We start from the raw sequence: 25621 nt of genomic DNA, 5'->3' as shown, positions 1-25621 counted from the left end.
CACTCCCATCATCAATTGTCAAACAGGTCATTATCATGGCACACTACCTCCTTCAGCCAGTTGGCGAGTGAACAGATCCTTGATGACCCAATTCAGTGTCCTCTCCAATTTCCATCTGAATTCCCAGCACAATTAATAAATCAATTTATTCAAAGAAAACTTTTTAAAATGCAAGATTGTAATTTTGTATTTTTAAATTATTTTTAATGCCCCCATTTTATTTTTCTTCAGTGTTTTGTTTGCAACAGTGCTCTTGAAATTATTCAATTCCTGGAGACTCCAGGATTATCCTGGGGTTTTGGCAACCCTAGACAGAGTCAGTAGATGCTGCCTGTGGCGTGAAGTGCTTACATTGGCTTATATACATACACAGATCCAAATTCTAGGTATGAATGGTCCCTGTTCTACTTTACTAAGCTACCCAATCCGTTTGGGCCCATGTACTACTCACCAGATTATCTTAGATACAACTGTGCAGGTTAGCTGAAAAAATTCATTGAGGCAAACTGGATCATTAAAACTGTCCAAATCGTTGCTTTGCTAAATTCCTCAAAGCTTTTAAATGAGATTTCATGAATTGAAGGCTAGGAGTATGGTCTGAGTATTGCTACTATCCCTGTAACAGAGTTACAGTGAAAATCGATATATGAATGATGATGATAACTACTGTGTTGTTAGCAAGCAAGATGTCCAGACTAAAGGAGTATAGATTCAAAGTCAGAAATATTTGAAGGGCAGTGAGGGAGTTGAGGTGGGAATGGTGATTGGAGAAGACATAACAGCATGAAGTAAATGCACAGAGGCCAGGTCCCGTCATCAAGTCAGTTTTTATTTGCTAGTACACAGTACATTGGCTGCAGCCAGCCAGCTCGATATCAATCCTCCACTGAGGAGATTCTAATTTTCTGGTTATATTAGTCAGCCGATGCTTTCCTAGTCTGCCGAGGTTAACAACCCCAATCAAGAACCTCGTAGTTAACAAAGTCAACCTGATCCCAATTACAGCATAGCAGGAGTGAACAATGCAAATTGATTTATCAATGGCGCACATAAAGATGTTGAGTCTAAAGAACAGAGTGAAGTCAACATTAGCAAATTTAAACGAGAATGTGGTAGACCTACACAAAAGCATTTGAGGGTCTGGGAGAAAGAGAAAATATCCCGTAAAAGATGGTGTGCAATTCAGCAAGAGTACAGCAAAAGGCTAACAAAGATTCCTGCGCTCTTTACTAAAGTTGATGATGCAAAACTAATCAGGTCAGTGGGTAATAGATAAAATCCGATAGAGCGGTGCTTTTTGCTGAAGGATGAGGAGAAATAATACAATGACACTGTTAAAGTTGGTGAAGGATCAGAGGAACCTGGGGATTTGTGTATACAATTCTTTGAAAATAACAGGGCAAATTGAATAGGCTGTTGAAAAAGCACACTAGGAAAATGGACTGCAGTTGCTGGAGACCAGAGTCGAAAAGTGTGGTGCTGGAAAAGCATAGTCAGTCAGGCAGCATCTAAGGAGCAGAAGAATCGACGTTTCGGGCAAAAGCCATTCCTGATGAAGGGCTTTTGCACAAAATGTCGATTCTCCTGCTCCTCTGACTCTGCCTGATGAGCAATGCTTTGCCAGCACCACACTTTTCAACTGTTGAAAAAACACATGCTAATCTATACTTCAGCAATAGATGCAGAGAGTGCAAAAGCAAGGAAGTTAAGCTATAAAACACTTACTGGGCCCTAGCTGAAATTTGTGTTCAAATCTCTGTACCACACCCAAGGAAGGATATCCAAGATCTTAGACAGCATTAAGCAAATATTTATCTAAAGCGCAACAAGAGTGACGGACTCCAATTCACTTCAGGAGGTTAAGGAAACTTTTTTTTTCTCCTTAGAGCAGAGAATATTTCAAAAAGATGTGACAGATGTGTTAAATAAAACATGAAGAGCTTTGATGAAGTAAGTAAATTACCAGTCACAGAGGTTTGGTAAAAAGAAGACATTGTTTCAGATAATTGACAAAACAATGGGGGCCAACATGAGGAAATCTTTTAATGTAGGTAATAGTTATGATCTGGAAAGCAAAGTTTTTAAACTTAATGGAAATAGATTCAATAGTAAGAGAGAACTGGATTTTTAAAAAACTGCGAAGTAGGATTTGAACCGACGGCTACAATCTTGACTGCCATGAAGGGACTATGCTTTTGTAAATTTAGGCCTTCCTGAAATTAATTGCATTTTCTTTTGCAGCGGTCCTAGCTGTGGGTAGCACTCTTTTTCGGAAGCAAGTGAATTTGAGTTCACATTCGAGTTCAGGGCTTAAAGTACAAAAACCAATGCTAGCACATTGACACAGTACTGAGGAAGTATTGTACTGACAGTGGTGCCATCTTTCGGGTGAGATGTTAAGACCACAAGGTATGGGAATAGAAGTAAACCATTCAGCTTTGACTATCCTCTTAATTGTGCATAAAAGATGCCCTTGCACTCCTTTGAAAGGAGAACAGGAATTGATCGCTGTCTCTGTAGCTAATTAATTGTCCTTTAATCATCATCACTACATTAGACTATAACCATTTGGTAGTACAGTACAGTAGTACAGTACATGAGTGAAGCTGAAAGATGATCCATTTTATAGAAACTTTTCGTCTTGCCCTCAACACAGCATCATAGAATCACTACAGTGTGGAAGCAGGCCATTCAGCTACACAAATGCCAATTTCCCTTTTTATTATTGAAGCTGGTTTGAATCTGAACCATGTGAAAACATTGCTGTAATGTGACCATCCAATGTAAGACCAGAAGTAGGCCATTCAGTCTTTCATATCTGCACCCCCATTCAATGAGATCATGATCGTTCTAAATCTTCAACTTCACTTTCCTGTTATTTTCCTACAATGTCTGACTCCCTTACTGGTTAAAAAATCTGTTTATTGCAGTCTTGAATATACTTAACAACCCAGCCTCAACAGCCTTTTGCAGTAAAAAATTCCACAGATTCACTACCTTCGAGAAAGCAAAATCTGTGTCTTAAATATGGCATCTCAGATTATGCCCTCTAGTCCTCGGCTGTTCCACATTGAGACTGACCTTTCCCCATCTACCTTACCAACTCCCTAGGAATCATGAATGTTTCAACAAGATCACATTCCATTGTTCCAACAAGCACAGGCCCAACCAACTCAATCTCTGCTCATAAGACATTCCTTCCATACCTGTATCAGAACAGTGATCCTTCTATGGACTGCTTCTAATGATAGTACATCTTCACTTAGATAAGGGACCCAAAACTGTTCATATTATTCAGCTGTGGCCTGACTAGTGCTTTGTATAATGTTAGAAAAAAGCACTAATGTGATTATATCAATTAATATCAATTCCTCAAATTTGTTTCCAATTATTACATGGAAATGCAGGAAAACACAAAGAAAAACAATTTGCATTTGCGATTTCATCTTTCCCAATCATGAGGCACTTCAAAATGCTTTACAACCAATTAGGTAGTATTCAAAATTATAGTTAAAAATCACACAACATCAGGTTATAGTCCAACAGGTTTATTTGGAAGTAAAAACTTTAGGAACGCTGCTCCTTCATCAGGTAGCTAGTGGAGCAGGATCATAGGACACAGAATTTATAGTAAAAGATCAAAGTGTTATACAACTGATGCAAAGTATTGAGCAAACCTAGATTGCTGTTAAGTCTTTAAACATTTGGAATGGGAATTATTGGTATGTAAGTCCCAGAACTTCTTTCAAGTCACTGTCCCGAGATAACTTAAGGTTTGATTTTAAAAAAGGTGACATCTCAGATCAGATAATGCATTAAAAGTGTGAGGTTAGAGTTTGTCTGTATCCCAATCTTGAGTCAGTCTAGTTCTATTTCTAAAGTAGGAATTTATAAAATGTCACATGGACTGAATGCCTATAGGTAGTGTGCTTTTTCAACAAAATAGAATGTATTTGCAAATACAAATCTGCAAATGCAAGTTCACCCCATAAACTTATATGTTTGTATGTGTGTGTGTGTGTGTGAGAGAGAGAGAGAGAGAGAGAGAGAGAGAGAGAGAGAGAGAGAGAGAGAGAGAGAGAGAGAGAGAGAGAGAGACTGTGTCGTGTCTGTGTGTGTGTCTGTCTGAGTGTTTGATAAACTATGTTTGCGAGTGTGACACAGTATATGCCTGTGAGAGGATGTGTGTATGAATGAGTGTGGATGTGTGCGTAAACATGTGCATCTGAGAGTTAGTGCATGTATGAGAGAGGGCCTGTGTAAGTTTGAGTGTGAGCATGTGTAGGAGTGTGTATATGTGTCTATGTATGTGAGTGTGTGTATGAGATTGTATAAGAGTGAGAGTGATCCTGTCCCACTAGCTACTGACGAAGGAGCAGTGTTCCGACAGCTTGTACTTCCAAATAAACCTGTTGGATTATAACGTGGTATTGTGTGTTTTTTAACTTCAAAAATGTCGCCACTGTTGTGTGTCAGAAATATGATAAAAGGCATGCACTAAGTTCGCACAGACAGCAATATGATCATGAGTGGAGATTTATTTTCTCTGATCTTGGTCAAGACACATTGGGAGAGTTCCCCTGTGTTCCACCACATGCCTCCCACATACCCCAACTCCACCCCCATTATACCACCCACCCAAGATAGTGCAACACGACCTTTTATCCCCCACTTAACAGGACAGATGGAACCTCAGATTTATATCTCATTTGAAAGGCAACACTGAATTCAAGTGGGATTTGACCCCACAAAATTTGACGTAGCAACAAGCATGCTCTGAACTTGGCCTCAGAAATGCGGACTGAGGTGATATGAAAGCAGAGGGTTGTAGCGAATGGAAACTGATGTGCAATGATACTCTCTAAGAACCAGGTTTTGAACAAAGAACAGCACAGGAACAGGCCTTTCAGCCCACCAAGACTGCACCAACAAATGGCACCTTTCTAAACTAAAAAATATTTCGCCTCCACACAGTCCGTATCCCTCTATTCCCTGTCTATTTATATATCTGTCAAGATGCCTCTTAAACATTGCTATTGTATCCACCTCCACCACCTCCTCTGGTAATGAATTCCAGGCACTTACCGTCCTCTGTGTAAAAAACTTGCCTCTCACATTTCTTTTAAACTTACCCCCTTTTACTTTAAACCTATGTTCCCTGGCAATTGACATTTCTAATCTGGGAAAAAGACTCTAATTATCCATTCTTTCCATACTCAGTCCCTCATTGTTCAAAATTTAAGAGAAAACAAACCAAGTTTCTCTTCATAGCTAATACCTTCCAAACCAGGTAACATCCTAGTAAACTGTTTCTATATCCTCTCCAAAGCCTCCACATCATCTGGTAGTGAGACGACTAGAACTGTACACAATATTCCAACTCTGGCTCAACTAATGCTCTATACAGCTGAAACATGACTTGCCACTTTTTATTCCCTATTCTCTGACTGGTGAAGGCAATAAACTATGCTTTCTTGACCATTTTATAAACTTGCATTACCACGTGCAGGGTATTGTGGCCCTGTACGCCTAGATCCCTTTGTATGTTGATGCTACTAAGGATTCTGCCATTTACTATATAATTTCATCCTGCATTACATATTACAAAATGCATCACCTTGCATTTGTTCAGATTAACTCCATCTGCCATTTCTCCACCCAAGTACATACAACACAGAACATTACAGTGCAGTACAGGCCCTTCGGTCCTTGATGTTGCATTGACTTGTGGAGCCAATTTGAAGCCCATCTAACCTACACTACTCCATTCTCATCCATATGCCTATCCAATGACCACTTAAATGCCCTTAAAGTTGGCAAGTCTACTACTGTTGCAGGCAGTGCATTCCATGCCCCTATCATCTGAGTAAAGAAACTACCTCTGATTTCTGTCCTATATATCTCATCTCTCAATTTAAAGCTAAGTCCCTGCGTGCTAGTCATCATCATCCGAGGAAAAAGGCTCTCACTGTCTAATCTATCTAATCCTCTAATTATCTTATATGCCTCAATTAAGTCACCTCTGAACCTTCTCTCTAACAAAAATAGCCTCAAGTCCCTCAGCCTTTCATTGTAAGACCTTCTTTACATACCAGGAAACATCCTAGTAAATCTCCTCTAAACCCTTTCCAAAGCTTTTACATCCTTTCTATAATGCAGTGACCAGAACTGTATGCAATACTTCAAATGTGGCCGCACCAGAATTTTGTGCTCTAGCCTATCCCTATCTTGCTGTACCCTTTGACAATCTTCTTCATGATCTGCTCTTGCAATCCTTGTGTTGTCTGCAAACTTACTAATCATGTCACCTACGTTGTCCTCTAATTGATTTATATCATAAATAAACATTCTTTGCCAAACACGACAGGTCACAGATCTCCACTCTGAAAAACACCCTTCCACCACCACTCTCTGCCTTGTATGACTAAGTTAAAAATCACACAACACCAGGTTGTAATCCAACAGGTTTATTTGGAAGCACTAACTTTAAAGGTGCTGCCTTTTCACCACCTGATGAAGAGGCAGCGTCTCGAAAGCTAGTGCTTCCAAATAAACCTGTTGGACTATAACCTGGTGTTGTGTGATTTTTTTACTTTGTCCAATCTAATCCTGCTCTGACATTTCCAAATCATTCTATGACTAAACTAGTTCACTATCTAGCTCATTGTGGATCCCATGTGACTTCAGCTTTTGTGTCAGTCTGTCCTGAGGGACCTTGTCAAACTCCTTGCTAAAGTCCATATAAACAACATCTGCCCTGCCCTCATCAATCATCTTTGTCACTTTTTCTAAAAACTCAATCACATTTGTGAAACGTGATCTTCCCTGCATAAAACCATGCTGCCTTTTGCTAATAAATCTGTATTTTTCCAAATATGACTAAACCTTTATTGGTCAGAGTATTGAGTACAGGTGTTGAGATGACATGTTGCGGCTGTACAGGACATTGTTAGGCCACTTTTGGAATATTGCATGCAATTCTGGTCTCCTTCCTATTGGAAAGATGTTATGAAATTTGAAAGGGTTCAGAAAAGATTTACAAGGATGTTGCCAGGGTTGCAGGATCTGAGCTATAGGGAGAGGCTGAACAGGCTGGGGCTGTTTTCCCTGGAGCGTTGGAGTCTGAGGGGTGACCTTATAGAGGTATATAAAATCATGAGGGGCATGGATAGGATAAATAGACAAAGTCTTTTCTGTGGGGTGGGGGGGGGGGGTCCAGAACTAGAGGGCATAGATTTAGGGTAAGAGGGGTGGAGGCTGGTACAATTACAACATTTAAGAGGCATCTGGATGTGTATATGAATAGAAAGGGTTTTGAGGGATATGGAGCAAATGCTGGCAGATGGGACAAGATTGGGTTGGGATATCTGGTTGGCAAGGACAAGTTGGATCGAAGGTTCTGTTCCCATGCTGTACATCTCTATGACTCTAAGACTCTATCTTATTCCTAAGAATCTTCTCCAATAATTTCCATACTCTGACATAAAGCTCACTATCCTGCAATATCCCAGATTATCCCTGTTGACCTTCATAAATAAAGGAACGATATTGACTGTCCTCTAGTTCTCTGGAACCTCTCCTGTGCCTAAAGAGGATACAAAGATCTTGTACAAGGCCCCAGCAATTTTATACACCTGCCCCCTTAGCATTCTGGGATAGATCTACTGGGTCCTGGGGACTGGTCTAAATTAATGTTTTTCAAAACAACCAACACCTCCTTATTTGTATTAGCATGCCCTAGAATATTGAATATTTCTTCTGACAATCACCATCTATGATGTTGTTCTCTTTTGTGAGCACCAATGCAGAGTATTTAAGTACCTCACCCACTTCCTCTGGTTACACACATAAATTCCCTCCTTGGTCCTTGAATGGATCTTTCCTTTCCCTAATTATCATCTTGCTACCTATATCACTGAGGTTTACCTTAATCCTGTTTGCCAAAAAATATTTCATGGTCCCTTTTAACCCCCCCACTTCTTTGTTTGAGTTCTTTTCAGCTATCTTGAAGCGTTCTGTCCGTCTTCAGTTTCCTGAACCTGACATAGGGCTCCTTTTTCTTTCTGACTAAACTCTCAATTTCTGACAATTAAATATCCCAGGATATAGATGCTTCAGGCAGGATAAAGAGGGAGGGAAAAGGGGTAGAGGAGTTGCATTACTGGTCAGAGAGGATATCACAGCTGTGCTGAAGGAGGGCATGATGGAAGACTCGAGTAGAGAAGCAATATGGGCAGAGTTCATAAATAGGAAGGGTGCGGTAACAATATTGGGGCTGTACTGCAGGCCTCTCAACAGCAAATGTGAGATAGAGGTATAAATATTTAAGCTGAAAATGTGTTGCTGGAAAAGCGCAGCAGGTCAGGCAGCATCCAAGGAGCAGGAGAATCGACATTTCGGGCATGAGCCCTTCTTCAGGAATCATTCCTGAAGAAGGGCTCATGCCCGAAACGTCAATTCTCCTGCTCCTTGGATGCTGCCTGACCTGCTGCGCTTTTCCAGCAACACATTTTCAGCTCTGATCTCCAGCATCTGCATTCCTCACTTTTTCCCGTATAAGTATTTAAACAGATCATGGAAAGATGTAGGAACAACAGGGTGTTGGTGATGGGAGATTTTAATTTTCTCAATATTGACTGGGATTCATTTAGTGTTAGAGGTCTAGGTGGAGCAGACTTTGTAAGGAGCATCCAGAAGAGTTTTATAGAGCAGTATGTAAATAGTCCAATTCGAGAAGGGGCGATACTGGACCTGGTATTAGGGAAAGCCCAGCTAGGTGGTTGAAATTTCAACAGGGAATTACTTTGGGAATAGTGATCACAATTCCCAAGTTTTAGAATATTCATGGACAAAGATTAGAGTGGTCCTAAAAGAAGAGTGCTAAATTGGGGGAAGGCCAATTATAATAAAATTCAGCAGGAGCTGGGAAACGTGGATTGGATTAGCTGTTTGAAGGTGAATCCACATTTGATATGTGGGAGGCATTTACAGAGAGGTTGATTAGAGTGCAGGACAGACATGTCCCTGTGAAAATGAGGGATAGAAATGGCAACATTAGGGAACCACAGATGAGAGGTGAAATTGTCAGACTCGCTAAGAGGTAAAAGGAAGCATACGCAAGGTCTAGGTGACTGAAAACAGACAAAGCCTTGGAAGAATATTGAAAAGTAGGACCAGTTTGAAACAAGGAAATAGGGCTAAAAGGGATCATGAAATATCTTTAGCAAGTAGGGTTAAGGAAAATCCCAATGCCTTTTATTCATATCGAAGAAGCAAGAGGATAACTAGAGAAAGAGTTGGCCCACTCAAGGACAAGGGAAGGAAGTTATGCGTGGAGTCAGAGAAAATGGGTGAAATTCTTAATGAGTACTTTGAATAGGTATTCACCGAGGAAAGGGACATGACAAATGCTGAGGTTAGGGATAGATGATTGTTTACTCTAGGTCAAGTCAGCATAAGGAGGGAGAAAGTGGTGGGTATTCTAAGAGGTGTTAAGGTGGATAAGTCCCCAGATCTGGATCGAATCTATCTCAGGTTACTGAGGGATGTGAGAGAGGAAATAGCTGGGGCCTTAACAGATATCTTTGCAGCATCTTTGAACACGGGTGAGGTCCTGGAGGACTGGAGAATTGCTACTGTTGTCCCCTTGATTAAGAAGAGTAGCAGGGATAATCCAGGTAACTATCGACCGGTGAGCCTGACGTCAGTGGTAGGTAAACTGCTGGAGAAGATACTAAGGGATAGGATCTATTTACATTTGGAAGAAAATGGGCTTATCAGTGACAGGCAACATGGTTTTGTGCAGGGAAGGTCATGCCTTACCAACTTAATAGAATTCTTTGAGGAAGTGACAAAGTTGATTGATGAGGGAAGGGCTGTAGTTGGCATACAGATGGATTTAAGTAAGACATTTGATAAGGTTCCCCATGGTAGGCTGATGAAGAAATTGAAGTTGCATGGGGTCCAGGGTGTACTAGCTAGATGGATAGAGAACTGGCTGGGCAGCAGGAGACAGAGAGTAGTAGTAGAAGGGAGTTTCTCAAAATAGAGAACTGTGACCAGTGGTGTTCCACAGGGATCTGTGTTTGGACTACTGTTGTTTGTGATATACATAAGTGATCTGGAGGAAGGTATAGGTGGTCTAATTAGCAAGTTTGCAGATGACTCTAAGATTGGTGGACTAGCAGGTAGTGTGAAGGGGACTATCAGAGAATGCAGCAAAATATAGATAGATTGGAGAATTGGGCAGAGAAATGGCACATGGAATTCCATCCAAACAAATGTGAGGTGATGCATTTTGGAAGATCCAATTCAAGAGCGAACTGTATGGTAAATGGAAATATCCTGTGGAAAATTGGTGTAAAGAGAGATCTAGGTGTTCAGGTCCATTATAACCTGAATGTGGCAATGCAGGTCAATAGAGTGGTCAAGAAGGCATATGGCATGCTTTCCTTCATCAGACAGGGTACTGAGTACAAGATTCTGGATTAGTGGTGCTGGAAGAGCACAGCAGTTCAGGCAGCATCCAAGGAGCTTCGAAATTGACGTTTCGGGCAAAATAAGTACTGAGTACAAGAGTTGACAGGCCATGTTACAGTTGTATAGAACTTTGGTTCAGCCACATTTGGAATACTGTGTACAGTTCTGGTCACCACTTTACCAAAAAGATATGGATCCTTTGGAGAGGGTGCAGAGGAGGTTCACCAGGATGTTGCTTGGCATGGAGAGTGCTAGCTATGAAAAGAGTTTGAGTAGATTAGGATTATTTTCATTAGAAAGACAGAGATTGAGAAGGGGAACTAATTGTGGTCAACAAAATCATGAGAGAAATAGACAGGGTGGATAGCAAAAGGCTTTTTCCCAGAGTGGAGGACTTAATTACTAGAGGTCACAAGTTCATGGTGAGGTGGGAAAAGTTTAAGGAAGATATGCGTGGTACGTTCTTTACACAGAGAGTAGTGGGTGCTTGGAAAGCGTTGCCAGCAGAGATGGTAGAGGCGGGCACATTAGCATAATTTAAGATGTACCTAGACCGATACATGAATGGGCAGGGAGCAGAGGGATACAGACCCTTAGAAAATAGGCGGCAGATTAGATAGAGGATCTGAATTGGGCAGACTTGGAGGGCTGACGGGCCTGTCCTGTGCTGTAATTTTCTTTATTCTTTGTTGCCCTGCCATCCATGGTTCCTGAATCTTTTGAGTCCATTACAATCTCCTACTTTAGATGGGTGTCCTAGAGCCCTGTTTAAAGAACAGCAGTGTAAACTTTGCAGATGATACAGAACTTGGAAATGTAATAGATTGTGAGGAGGCCAGCCGTAGCCTTCAGAATGACATAAGATTGTGAAATCTGCAGAAACATGGCAGATGGAGTTCAATACAGCAATGTGTGAAGAGATGCACTTTGGAAAAACTAATATGAAAAGGCAAGACACTAAAAATGGTCCAAGTCTGATAGGTGTTGATGAGCAGTGACCTTGGTATCCATAGAAACAAATGTGGCAGGATAGGTTTATAAATGGTTAGAAAAAAGCATGTTCATTACCTTATAAGGTCTTGCTCATATCTAGTGACATGAAGAAGGCAAAGCACATGTTTGTTTCCATCACTACTTTTTTCCTGGAATAGATTGCCAGTCTGTTTCCAGATGCTAACTCTTGGAGGTACCATTCCACACCATGTACAGCTGACCAGCTCTCAATGCTTGTAACAATTAGATGTATTGAAGAATTCATAGGCTAATAATCAAATCATTTGACTGCATTATGAATGTACATTCCCTGACCGTCAAGTCCTGGAGTGGGACTTGAAACCAGAGTTTGGTGTCTCAGAGGCAGGGATGCTCACCACCAGGCCTCCTTGTAAGTAGAGAAAGGCTAGCATAAAATGAAAAGGGGAATGCACTACCAGGGAAGTGGTAAAAGTAGATAGTTAAGAAATTTTAAGAGGCGTTTAGAGAGACAAATGAACAGGCAGGGAAAAGGGAATATGGACAATGTGCAGGCAGATAGGATTAGTTTAGATTGGCATCATCGTCGGCACAGACCTTGATGGGCTGAAGGGCCTATTCCTTTGCTGTACTATTCTTTGCTCTATGTCTTGAAAACAACTGGCTAAGCATCAGAGATAGACACACACCTTGGCAGCACACTACAGAAAGACACGAAGGCCTCAGAAAAAGGAAAGCAGAGATTTATTGGGCTGTTGCCAGAGCTGAAGGACATCAGTTATGAGGGAAGATTAGTAAAATTACAACTATGAGAATCTCCAAGGTGAATTCAAGATGAAAGTTTTAACATGATCAATAAAGGTTTTCCCTCTGGTTAGTGAGTCAATAACTGAAGGTCAGATTTAAAGCCATTGGCAAAAGATAGAAATACAGAAAAGACAGAAGGCCATTCAGCCCCTTGAGCCTGCTTTGTCATTTTAGATCATGGCTGTTAGTCTACCTCAACACCATATTCCATGTCATCTCTGTATTCCTAGATAGCTGTCATGATTTGGAACACTTACTGATGATTCTCCTATTAATATTCCATGGTATTTACTGGGATTTTGCTGGGCACTTGAGAATGGAAAGCCATTTCCAGTTACAAACCAGAAGTCAACATCTACTTCTACTTTTTCTAAGGGTAGCACCGGAGGACAGACAAAGTAGCCTCCTTCCCTGTTCAAGTTCTTGTGATTTTACCATAAAAGCTGCAATATACTTTTCGAACAAAGAAAAACTATTGGGTTGAAATTGGTGATAAAGTGAGAGAATGCAAGTGACTACCATTCTACAGAGATCTAGCATGGGTTAAATGCACCGAATGGCCCACCTTCAGTGCTATTTGACTGGGGAACTCTACTTATGGTGACATTGTAGTAATTAGTGAAAGTATGCCATAATTTGTGCAGACCATATAGATTGTGCTGGGCAGACTATTCTGGCGTGGTGGTAGAGTCCCTACCTCTGTACCAAGAGGTCTGCATTCAGGTCCCCCACCTACCCAAGAGCTGTGCAATATACTCTCAGAACAAGTTGTTTCGAATATGTCTGGATTGCACAGGATTTCAACCACAGAATGTACAATATAACGCGATTAGTCTTCATCTGAGGGCCAGTAAGAGATGCCATTTATCATAACACTAAAGGACGGTATATAGAGAACGGATTTTATTTTTATTTAAGTGTATATGAAGTGACAAGTCATTAACATTTATCTAAATTCTGGCGGGATTACAGCTCAGGTACCAGCAAAACAGCATGTGTGAGGCCACAAAGCGCTTTCTGATATGGATCTGCAAAAGCTAGGAGCAGTGCGACTCTGTTGCATCTGAACGAAAACACCAGATTTCCCCCTTTTCATCCCACAAATAGATTAATCAATCAGGGTCATTTTAATTTGTAGCGAGTTTGTATTAGTCCATGTAACAGGCCAGATTTTCCTCTTTAAGGATTGTGATTGTGGGAGGCGGGAGGGGTCGGACAGAATTATCCTGCCTCACTAAGGAAGGAGCAGCACTCCGAAAGCTTACACTTCCAAATAAACCTGTTGGCCTATGACCTGGTGTTGTTCGGATTTTTAATTTTAAACAGGTATAGATTATGTTAAAATCAGAATTAATTCGCTATCCTATTGCGAAAACAATGCCTTCGCCTTGCCCCCAGCACTGGAAACGCGGTTCCGTTTTGCACAGACTGTCCCTTCCCTACTCTTCAGCGCATTGGGTTCCTCCAATCAGCAGAGTTCCCCTCAACCGAGAATTTTTGGGATATAACGGGAAGTTCAGCAAGAGCCAGCCCATTCTGAAGAAGAGTCTTAATGGAATCGAAACTTTAACTCGGTTCCTCTGCCCACAGGCTTTGCCAGTCCTACTGAGTTTCTCCAGCACTTTGAGTCGCTGGCCTCCCTTGGTTGAAAATGGAAATTACAAAGAGATGTCTCTCCAGACGAACCAAGCCAGGATGCGTGCAAACGTAAGCCCCACCAGTCCACACTCACATATCTGTAAAATTCCAAACTGGAACCATCATTCCTATCATTTTGGGAAGATCTCAGCACCCGAAGTGTGATCCCTAAACTTGCGTTAAGTCTGGAGGCAAACTGCATTGCATCTCTCCCTTGCAAAAAGACTCCCTTGCTCCCCACTCGTGGACATAATCATTGGGATTCTTACTGCATTCTCTATGGTACTGGGGTTGGGATGTAAATACTGACCGAATAGGCAGCACCCAAAACCTCATGTACGATAACGAGATATAACGCTTCATTGACAACGTGCTGCCTCAATTGGCCGTCTGTTAGCAAGTCTGGGACATTGTCACAGCCTTCGGATGACTCTATTTGCCCGAAGTACTAGGATATGGCTTTTTATTTTTATCCTGTGTAAAACCAGGATTCTAACCTCTCCCTCCACCCACACCGCCCCACACAAACACATACACACAGAGAAACAAATAGGTGCAAAATTGGACATTTACAGACATGGCTAATGCAAACGTTACTTGCCGCACTCACCCTTGCGTGTTGCATATAAAGCGATCAAAGCGATGACTACAATCATCAGTAAAACCACGATAGTGGTCAGACCGATCTCCAGAGAGCTCCATGACTTCCACGACTTCTTCGTTTTTTGCGGGTTCCTTTCGACTATATCCATTTGGCTTTCAGACTTGCCCATAACAACCACCTGAAGAGCAAAGGCATAGTTAAACCCCCTCCATAGCCAGCTATACCAAACCACCTTCCCCAGATGTTGCCCGGTTATAAGAGCGAAAATCGGTGTACTCGATTATATCAACCGCACCCACCGAACGTCCATAACCATGATTATCTACACTATCATTTCAAACGGTGTCCTGAAGTCAACATTCTGTCTACACGAGTTCTGAAATAATTACAGCATCTGTGCAGTTGCACCAAAATATATAATTTGCCAACTTTAGAACGACTCGCATGTGTACTTTGAAAGGGAATTCCAGGCATACACTCAGCTCCAAGGAACAAACAGGATGCAATTCATTGTCTCCCTCATCAGATTGCCCTCTTTGACAGAATTAACAGCCGTGCACAGAGCGATTTTAACCAGACAAGTGCACTATTTTCACACTAATCGAGACACGTTCCATCTAAAAGAACAATATAATGCAACTAATTGGGCGAGGGAGAGTCACGGATGTCATAAAATTATAGAGAGGCGCCCTCCGATCAACTTGGTAATAAATTTGGGTCGCGTTCGTATCTTGGAAGAACAATAAAAATTTATAACTAACTTTAGTTCTGTAAAGTTTGGGAGTGAGAGAGTAACTCCGAAGTGTTATTTGGGAGTGGCGTATCAGAGTGTACTTACACAGAGCAGAGAAGCAGCCTAACAGCTGCTGGGCAGTGACATAGGAGAAGTGAAAGGTAACCGTTTAGATCTGGTGCAATAAACCAGCCCCCGGAACTGCGAGACAGTCAGAGCAAAAACACCAATAATCATCAAGTCTGTTTAATAGATGCGCTGTTACAATCAAATCGGGGGTTAAAGACCATTCGCGGCTGGCGCCCAGGGAACGCCTGATCAGCATTTCAACGGCAATTTGTATTAACTTAGGTAGACACAGATATTGGCTTCCATTGTTTGGAGACTCTAAAACTTGGGTGTTGGGGGGCAGGGAAGCGCAGGCTGAGGATAATTTCAGACTGAGATAAAACGTTTCAAATATTTCTAAGGCTACGTCACAGGTTTGCCTCAAGAAAGCAAGGTGAGGGTGTGTGATCTACTGCTTTTAGTTTGTACGCTGTTAGGTGAAGAGACAGGAGAGCTGAGATCTTCAATGTTGTTAAAATTGGAGTGAAAACAATGAACAAGTGAGTTAATGGGGTGGGGGTGGAATAGTGGGTTCAGAGAGAGAGTAGAGCATCTCTTGGTTGAAGTATCAATTACACGTGTATAACAACGAATCAAGCCAGCATAATTACATTTTGGGGGGGGGGGGGGGGGTATACAAATGATGTATTTGGGAGACTAGGAATGAAAGTTGATATTGGTTTATTTGAGATATATAAAAAAATGAATTCAATCTGTTGGGATATGAAACTACAGATACAGTTCCACATAAAATATAGCCCCTCTGTTCCAACCGCATCCAACTGGTTTGCCAATGGATAGAATTAATTTGGTATTCACATTTTTGTGTGCTAGTGACTATTATTGTCATGTGATAGAACAGAACTTGAATATTGTTGAAATTAAGACCTTTTGTTGAAGCTTTCCATCTCGAGGGCAATTCGCAAGAAATACCAAATTCATAGGGCAAACAGCATTCACAACATGCTTCCCCAACTGTTACCGTTTAGACAGTGTACTCCGAGTCTACCTGGGGTCACTAGTTTCTTTAGGACGGTGTGTGCAGCGAGAAGAATTACTGTAACAGATTTGTATCCGGTATCACAGCATCCTTCAACCGTAAAACAGGGCGGGGGGCGCGTCTATTGCAAGTAATACGATAGTGACTATATTCTCATTTTACAACCTTCTCGTTGGGAATACAAGTTTTAAATTTGGCGAACTGTCTCCTCAGCTTAGAAGAATCTCTGATAGGAGGGTGTTCTTATTTTTATTGTTGTTGCTGGGATTGCTTTTTATAACTGGTGTCCTGGACTTTATCCCGGAGATGGCAAACTGAAGGGGGTGAGGTCATAGGGACTGGTCAGATCTTGAGCATCTGAAACAAAAATCTGGTGAAGATTCCTGAGTAGAAAATGGCATGGAAGAGGTGCGCCTCAGTCAATGCGATGGAAAATTCCCAATTTCAGACCAAGTTCAGAGCGAGCAATAGACTCTGGACTGAACAAGTTGAGCAGAATAAAAGATTGTGTCACGCTGCAAAGTGAGGATAAGCTTCGAAGCGGAAAGTCCAAAGGCTCGCTTTTTTTCTGCCGACGTGTTGGTTTTGAAATAAACTGCCGCTGATGTGTGGATCACCTTTAACCACTTGAAGCCACGCCGTGCTGTCGCCCGGGTACTGATCACCGGCTGGGACTTGGCTATCGAGAGGGAGTAAGGGACGCAGCTCACCCGCAAACACGCAGGCCACCCGTCAGCCTCTCCAGCTCCTCTTTGGAGGGAAGCAAGGCATCCTACCTCTCCTCAACTCCTGGCCCGCAATCACCCCCAACCCCACAAAGCCCCTGACCGAAACATAACAAAAATACAATCCCTTGAAATTGAATTTCGAAAGCTTTTTGAGGGAGGGGGCGTCGAGTGAAGGTCAACACTGGCAATGGATGGGGTCAGCTTTCCAGTGAAAGTGGACAGGTAATCTTCAACCCACCCTCTACCTCAGACCACTGTCCAGATCATTCCACCTCCTCATGTATTTATTATTTTGTTTTTGGATATGAATGTGTTGTCAATATGATTCAAACACTTGACAAACTGTGATCCATTAACCAAGTCCTTGTCAAACGCTTAAGAGATGAACGCATTCCAGATTAACATAAGGCATCTTTTGCAAATGATTGCAGGCTGATTGCAAATGAAATTATATGCCCTGGACCTCGGTTCCATCTATTGGATGTGCAACAAGTCTTTAATGAGATGCTGTCACCTTCAAACAAATGTCAGGGTTCACATTTCAGAAACATCACACATTTAGCACCGTCTTTTTAAAAAAAATGTGTAGAACTATTTTGTTTATCTCTCTCTCTCTCTCAGTCTCCTTCATGAAGACAACACACACACACACACAGCGAACTTACCAGGTATCTGTTGTGTAGCTTGCTCCAGTGTCATTGGATGTCACTGGCCAATCAGACCGAGAACACAGGCAGCGGCAGTCATGGTGATATTTCCCAGGTGATAGTGTCAATTCCCCAATCCAGCCCAGAGAGAAGGAGAATGTTATAGACACCACCATTAAGCCGCGGTCAGACCCTTCAGTCTCTCTCTCTCTCTCTATCTGTCTGTCTCTTTCTGTCGGCCTTTCCGCTCGGATCACACGGCAACTTGTGACCAGCACCTCCCAAGCGACATGTATCTTCCAGCGGCAACCTGACACTACATTTAGCCGCTCTGGCACTTGCTCAACGTGGTTCAGCTGATTCTGGAATCACAGAGGAAATGAGGAGGAGGGGAGAGGGGAGGAGGGGAGGGGGGAGGACGGGGGGAGGAGGTGGAAGCAGGAGCAGAAGATGGGGGGGTTCTGCCTTCCAGGATCCGAGAGAAGCGCGCAAGTTCCTTCAGTGAGTGCATGACCTGGAGCTTTCTATTCGTGGACGGCGAGCACGTCTTGCAACTTGCCTGAGCCCAGGAGCTGCCTGTCAGAAGTCCGTCTGACAGTCGTGCATACTCACTGGCAGTATCGCCGTCTCCCCCTCTCTCCTCAGTCTCCGAGCACACACATTCTTAAATCATTGCGAATGAATTCCCAGGCCCTCTGCCTCTCGAAATTCAGACGCACGATTCCTGCCAGCTGGCAACTTTATCCAGCACAAATCTTCCAATATTCCTTCCCTCGCCCGGGGTCTGCGCCTTTCTTTGACATATTGGGCGAACACCAGGGAAATACTGGTTGGTCCGTCCAATCCGCCGTTCAATGTTGGCGCCTGCAGAGTCTTTATTAGACACTTACCCAATTGCCCCAACCAGGTAATCCCCCTGGAAGATGACTAAAAAAAAGCAGCTATAACATATCCTGCATGCCCACCCTTGCAGCCCCCGTCAAAACCAGCCTTAAAGGTCCAACAGACCATATTCCTTAAAATGATTTGGAGATGCCAGTGTTGGACTGGGGTGTACAAAAGTTAAAAATCACACATCAGGTTTATTTGGAAGCACTAGCTTTCGGAGCTCTGCTGAAGGAGCAGCATTCCGAAAGCTAGTGCTTCCAAATAAACCTGTTGGGCTATAACCCGGTGTTGTGTGATTTTTAACTACGTTTCTTATCAATTCTGCGTGCTTCCTCAGTAATGCGTTAATCCCTCTCAAGGCGAGGTTCAGCTCCCCATTCAATCCACAGGCTCAATACCCTTTGGGGCACAGACACCGACCAAGTCTACATAGTTGGAACACACCCTCCCCCATCATTCCCCACCACCACCACTCCGCGTCCGTTTCTCTTCAATCTGTCAGACTGCAAGCGTATGTTAACACATTGGCAATGCGACTGTCGTCTTATTTTACAAACATATATCCGATCACCTCTACCCCTCCGCAACTCCACGCTACAATGGTGCAATTATTCAAATGCTGCGTCTAACCTAAGATATTCATGGGGTTTTGTTTGCCAGGGCTTTGGGCATTTGAAAACCAGGAATCAGGAACGATAAATATATTTGGCTTAGGCTGTCAGGTCCCCTCCGTCAAGATGATTGTGCATTTGACCAGGAGATGAGCACAAGGCCTCCTTTATTATGCAGTTTAGTCCTGGCAGGGTGAAGCACAGAAACAGAAAATTGAGGCCCTGTTTGCCCATTCATAGAGTCATAAAGGTGTACAGCACAGGAACACACCCTTCAGTCCAACTCGTCTATGCCAACCAGATATCTTAAATTATTCTAGTCCCATTTGCCAGCACTTGGTCTGTACCCCTCGAAACCCTTAGTATTCTTATACCCAACCTGATGCCTTCTAAATGTAATTGTATGAGCCTCCTCCATTTCATCTGGCAGCTTATTCCATCCACCCTCTGTATGAAAATGTTGTCCCTTAGGTCTCTTTTTAATCTTTCCCCTCTCACCCTAAATCTATGGCCTCTAGTTCTGGACTCCCCCACCCCAGGGAAAAGACTTTGTCTATTTATCCTATCCATGCCCCTCATAATTTTGTAAACCTCTATAAGGTCACCCCTCAGCCTCCCACGCTCCAGGGAAAACAGCCCCAGCCTGTTCAGCCTCTCCCCGGAACTCAGCCTCCAACCCTGGCAACATCCTTGAAAATCTTTTCTGAATCCTTTCAAGTTTCACAACATCTTTCCAATAGGAAGGAGACCAGAACTGCACGCAATATTCCAACAGTGGCCTAACCAATGTCCTGTACAGCTGCAACATAACCTCCCAACTCCTGTACTCAATACTCTGACCAATAAAAGAAAGCATACCAAACACCTTCTTCACTATCCTATCTACCTGCGACTCCACTTTCAAGGAGCTATGAACCTGCACTCCAAGGTCTCTTTGTTCAGCAACACTCCCTAAGACCTTACCATTAAGTGTATAAGTCCTGCTAAAATTTGCTTTCCCAAAATGCAGCACCTCGCATTTATCTGAATTAAACTCCATCTGCCACTTCTCAGCACATTGGCCCATCTGGTCTGGATCCTGTTGTAATCTGAGGTAACCCACTTCGCTTTCCACTACACCTCCAATTTTGGTGTCATCTGCAAACTTACTGACTGCACCCCTTATGCTCGCATCCAAATCATTTATGTAAATGACAAAAGGTAGAGGGCCTAGCACCGATTCTTGTGGCACTCCACTGGTCACGGCCCCAGTCTGAAAAACAATCCTCCACCACCATCCTCTGTCTTCTACCTTTGAGCCAGTTCTGTATCCAAATGGCTAGTTCTCCCTTTATTTCATGAGATCTAACCTTGCTAATCAGCCTCCTATGGGGAACTTTGTCGAACGCCTTACTGAAGTCCATACAGATCACATCTACTGCTCTGCCCTTGTTTGTTACTTCTTTGTTACTTCTTCAAAAAACTCAATCAAGTTTGTGAGACATGATTTCCCATGCACAAAGCCATGTTGACTATCCCGAATCAGTCCTTGCCTTTCCAAATACATATACATCCTGTCCCTCAGGATTCCCTCCAAAAACTTGCCCACCACCGAGATCAGGCTCACTGGTCTATAGTTCCCTGGCTTGTCTTTACCACCCTTCTTAAACAGTGGCACCACGTTAGCCAACCTCCAGTCTTCCGGAACTTCACCTGTGACTATTGATGATACAAATATCTCAGCAAGAGGCCCAGCAATCACTTCTCTAGCTTCCCACAGAGTTCTAGGGTACACCTGATCAGGTCCTGGGGATTTATCCACTTTTAACCATTTCGAGACATCCAGCACTTCCTCCTCTGTAATCTGGATATTTTGCAAGATATCACCATCTATTTCCCTGCAGTCTGTATCTTCCATATCCTTTTCCATAATAAATATTAATGCAAAATATTCATTTAGTATCTCCCCCATTTTCTGTCGCTCCACACAAAGGCCGCCTTGCTGATCTTTGAGGGGCCTTATTCTCTCCCTAGTTACTCTTTTGTCCTTAATATATTTGTAAAAACCTTTTGGATTCTCCTTAATTCTATTTGCCAAAACTATCTCATGTCCCTGTTTTGCCCTCCTGATTTCCCTCTTAAGTATACTCCTACTTTCTTTATACCCTTCTAAGGATTCACTCGATCTATCCTGTCTATACCTGACATATGCTTCCTTCTTTTTCTTAACCAAACCCTCAATTTCTTTAGTCATCCAGCATTCCCAATACCTACGAGCTTTCCCTTTCACCCTGACAGGAATATACTTTCTCTGGATTCTTGTTAAAATAGCCCCAGCCTATTCAGCCTCTCCTTATAGCTCAAATCCTCCAACCCTCACAACATCCTTGTAAATCTTTTCGGAATCCTTTCACATTTCACAATATCTTTCTGATAGAAGGAAGACGAGAATTACACACAATATTCCATAAATGGCTAACCAATGTCCTGTACAGCCACAACGTGACCTCCCAACTCCTATACTCAATGCTCTGCCCAATAAGATAAAGCAAACTTGCAAGATCGAAGGTAGTGCAGGGAGTTTATCCTGGTCTCAAGGCTAATAATGATCCCTCAAGCACTGTTGCTAAACAAGGTTTCCCTGTCATGTTTGTGTATGTCCTCTTAGACATCTGTCCTCTTAGACATCTGTCCTCTTAGACATCTGTGTACCTGTAATTCTGACCTCTTCCATTTTCTCAGTTTTAATTCATAATCCCAATGCCACCCAACGCCCTTCAGCAGCCTGAGCCTTAAGCTCTGCAATTCCCTCTCTACCTCTCTCTTTTCACAGAATCAGAGAGTCCTTCAGCATAGAGACAAGCCATTTGACCCGAACTGTTCTATGCCGACCAAAATGTCCATCAATGCTAACTTCTTTTCCTTGTCACTTGGTACATATCATTCTAAACGTTTCCTGTCTATGTTTCTGTTCAAATGCCTTTTAAATGTTGTTGATGGACTAGCCTCAATCACATTGCTGGCAGCTCATTCTATATATGAACCATGCCCTCTGTAAAAAAGTTGCCCTCCAGGTTCCCTTTTATTCTTTCCCCTCTCACCTTAAACTGATGCCCTCTACTCCTTGATTCCCCAACCCTGAGAAACCCTTTTCCTTTAACATACCCCTCAAAAAGCTTACCTCTTTACTCCACCTTTACAACCACTGATGCTAATGCCTCCTTATGTAGCTGGGTGTCACACTACGATTTTTAACATTCATATGAAGCACTCTGGGATATTTAATTGTACTGAAGACATTACATGAATGTGATTATTATTGTAGGACCTTCCAGTATAGAAATTGGCTGTCATGTTTCCTACATTATAACAGTGACTACACTAATGTAGGTACACTTTTGACGTTAAGCACATTAGGATGTTCTGATCTGATGTAAAACCCAATGTTGAGAAAAATCCACAATAAAAGGTACCTGGATTATGGTGATGGAATACGTCAAATGCTGTTTTTATTTCTTAGAATTTTCATCTCAAATTATTTATTATTCCATCCATTTTTCTGTGAAAACTATAAATTGGTGCCACTCCTACTTGACTTTGCTGATTCCAGTAAATCTGCATCTGAATATATCCCACTTAAAGAGACATTGTCATCCATTTAAGTCATTTGAATAAAATGCTCTTTTAGGTTAACCAACCAGGCAAACAACAATTTTGTTTGTATTACATGATGGGAATTGAGGTTACTGAGGAAATTGCAATTTACCAGAACACTCCTTGCAAGTTGTGTCACCCTTTGAGAAGCCACTGTAGAACTCTTCCTTGTTCATATTTACTTATAACCTAAAACAGCAAGTCACAAACGTACATTCTGTGGTAATGCAGGGCTGTGATTTTAATGAAGCATCATCTTTCTCAGTTCCACTGTGAGGAAATACCATACAATGATTCACTCACATCTCTTATACAACTCTTACTTCTGATCTTTGCATTCTAGCATATATCACTAGTAAATCATAGCAAAACAGATATATATATATATATATGAGAATAACAAAACAAAAACAGAATAACAAAATGGAGCCAGACAAATGCATTAACCTTTTTCAATCTCTTCTAATCATCCCGTTACCATGGTTATCTTGCCCTCTTAAACTCATATCATTTTATTACTGTAAGCACGGATGTGCAAACTAACATATTTCAGACTATCCCAAATATGGCTGACTGGCTGTCACATATACAATCACCTTTCTAGGATCTGGATCTGTGTGCTAAAAGCTCATTTACACCATGCAAGTCGTGCTCAGCAGAAATCTGATTTGCTGGCGATCAGAGTCTAAATGAGAGTGGTGCTGGAAAAGCACAGCAGGTCAGGCAGTATCCGACGAGTAGGAAAATCTGATTTAACTCATTGGGCACTGACCTCAGTGAGAACCCAGGAATTGAGATATTCAGAAACTGTGGCTTCTTATCCCACTCTATCAGAATTACGAAAAGAACAATAACGAACTGTGAATGCTGGACATCTGAAACAAAACAACAGAAATTGCTGCAGAAACAAAACAGAAGTGGCAGGATCTGGACAGAGAAAAGCAGAGTTAACGTTTTGAGTCCAGTGACCCTTCAGGTTCTGATGAAGGATGATTAGACTTGAAATGTCAGCTCTGTTTTCCTCTCCATGAACGCTGCTAGATTTGTTGAGTATCTCCAGTACTACCTGCTTTTGTCTTAGAACCACAGTGTTGGTTACCCAAAACCAAGTATACTTAGAGTCACAGAGTCATACAGCAAAGAAACAGACCCTTTGATCCAACCAGCCCATGTCGATCATAATCCCAAATTAAACTATCCCTACCTGTCTGCTCCTGGTCCATAACCCTCCAAACCATTCCTATTCATGAACTTACTTAAGTGTCTTTTAAACATTGTAACTGTGCCCCCATCCACCACTTTCCCAGGAAGTTAACTCCACACGCGAACCACCCTCTGCGTAAAAAATACGCCCCACATGTCTGTTTTAAATCTATCTGCTCTCATCTTAAATATATGAAATCCCCCATCCCAGGGAAAAGACATCTACCATTTATCCTATCCATGTCTTTCATGATTTTATAAACTTCAGTAAGGTTACTCTCGACCTCCTACGCTTCAGTCAAAAAAGTCCTAGCTTATCCAGCTTTTCTAAACCTGGTAGCATCCTGGTAAATCTCTTCTAAACCCTCTCCAGTTTAATAATATCCTTTCTATAAAGGGTGACCAGAACTGGATGCAGTACTCCAAAGAAGCCTCATCAATGAACTGGAAACCTCAACATGATGTCCCAACTCATATACTCAAAGAACTGAGAGCAAGAGTAGGTAGGTGGGACTAGTTTAGTTTGGGTTTATGTTTGGCATGGACTGGTAGAACTGAAGTATTTGTTTCCATGCTGTATAACTCTACGACTCTATAAAGGCAAATGTGCTAAACGCCTTTTTAACCACCCTGTCTATATGTAATGCAAGCTTCAAAGAATTATACCTGAGTCATAGAGTCATAGAGATGTACAACATGGAAACAGACCTTTTTGTCCAGCCCGTTCATGCCGGCCAGATATCCCAACCCAAACTAGTCCCACCTGCCAGCACCCGGCCCATATCCCTCCAAACCCTTCCTATTCATATACCCATCCAAATGCCTTTTAAATGTTACAGTTGTACAAGCCTCCACCACTTCCTCTGGCAGCTCATTCCATACATGTACAACCCTCCGTGTGAAAAAGTTGCCACTTAGGTCTCTTTTATATCTTTCCCCTCTCACCCTAAACCTATGCCCTCTAGTTCTGGACTCCCCGACCCCAGAGAAAAAGACTTTGTCTATTTATCCTATCCATGCCTCTCATAATTTTGTAAACCTCTATAAGGTCACCCCTCAGCCTCCAACACTCAAGGGAAAACAGTCCTAGCCTGTTCAGCCTCTCCCTATAGCTCAAATCTTCCAACCCTGGCAACAGCCTTGTAAATCTTTTCTGAACCCTCGGTCCCTCTCTTCTACAACAGTAGCCAAGGCCCTACCAATTCTGATCAACATTATAATGTATCAAAACTAAGAATGAAAGACATTGAATTTATATAATGCCTCTCACAACATCCCAAAGCACTTTAGAGCTAATTTAGTAATTTTGAAAGATAGTAGTCAATACAATGTCAGAAATGCTGCAGTAAATCACCTCTTAACCATTATGGCAATAACCCAATTTCATTAGAACAAAGAACTGAGGCTGCTGGAGTTCTGAAACAAACAAAAACAGAAATGGTTGGAGAAAATCAGCAGGTCTGGCAGCATCTATGGAATGAAAACAAAGTTAATGTTTTGAGTTTCTTCAGAACTATTTTCTGATATTGTTTGAGGGACAACTGTTGATGAGGATGCTGGAGACCACTCC

General features: G+C 42.1%; 1 protein-coding gene across 2 annotated transcripts in view; it reads right to left on the bottom strand.

The window, feature by feature from the left end:
- The window catches only part of LOC122556163 (neprilysin-like), a 185017-nt gene extending 166994 nt beyond the window's left edge, over positions 1-18023 (bottom strand). The window contains exons 1-2 of one of the 2 annotated variants that reach the window (XM_043702673.2): positions 17735-18023; positions 14507-14678 (exon numbers count right to left, since the gene is read on the bottom strand). In XM_043702673.2, coding sequence (XP_043558608.2) covers positions 14507-14669 — 163 coding nt within the window. In that variant the 5' untranslated portion in view covers positions 14670-14678; positions 17735-18023. Of the gene's footprint in view, positions 1-14506; positions 14679-15338; positions 15464-17734 lie in introns of those variants that run through there. The other variant, XM_043702674.2, reaches the window with a different exon arrangement.
- Between the last annotated feature and the right edge of the window lie 7598 nt (positions 18024-25621).

This window comes from Chiloscyllium plagiosum, unplaced genomic scaffold, assembly GCF_037043375.1.
Source record: "Chiloscyllium plagiosum isolate Xiang-an unplaced genomic scaffold, Cpla_swu_hap1 HiC_scaffold_13, whole genome shotgun sequence".
Classification (NCBI taxonomy): Eukaryota; Metazoa; Chordata; class Chondrichthyes; order Orectolobiformes; family Hemiscylliidae; genus Chiloscyllium; species Chiloscyllium plagiosum.
Note: the sequence above shows the minus strand (reverse complement) of the source record. Positions and strands in the feature narration are given on the sequence as shown.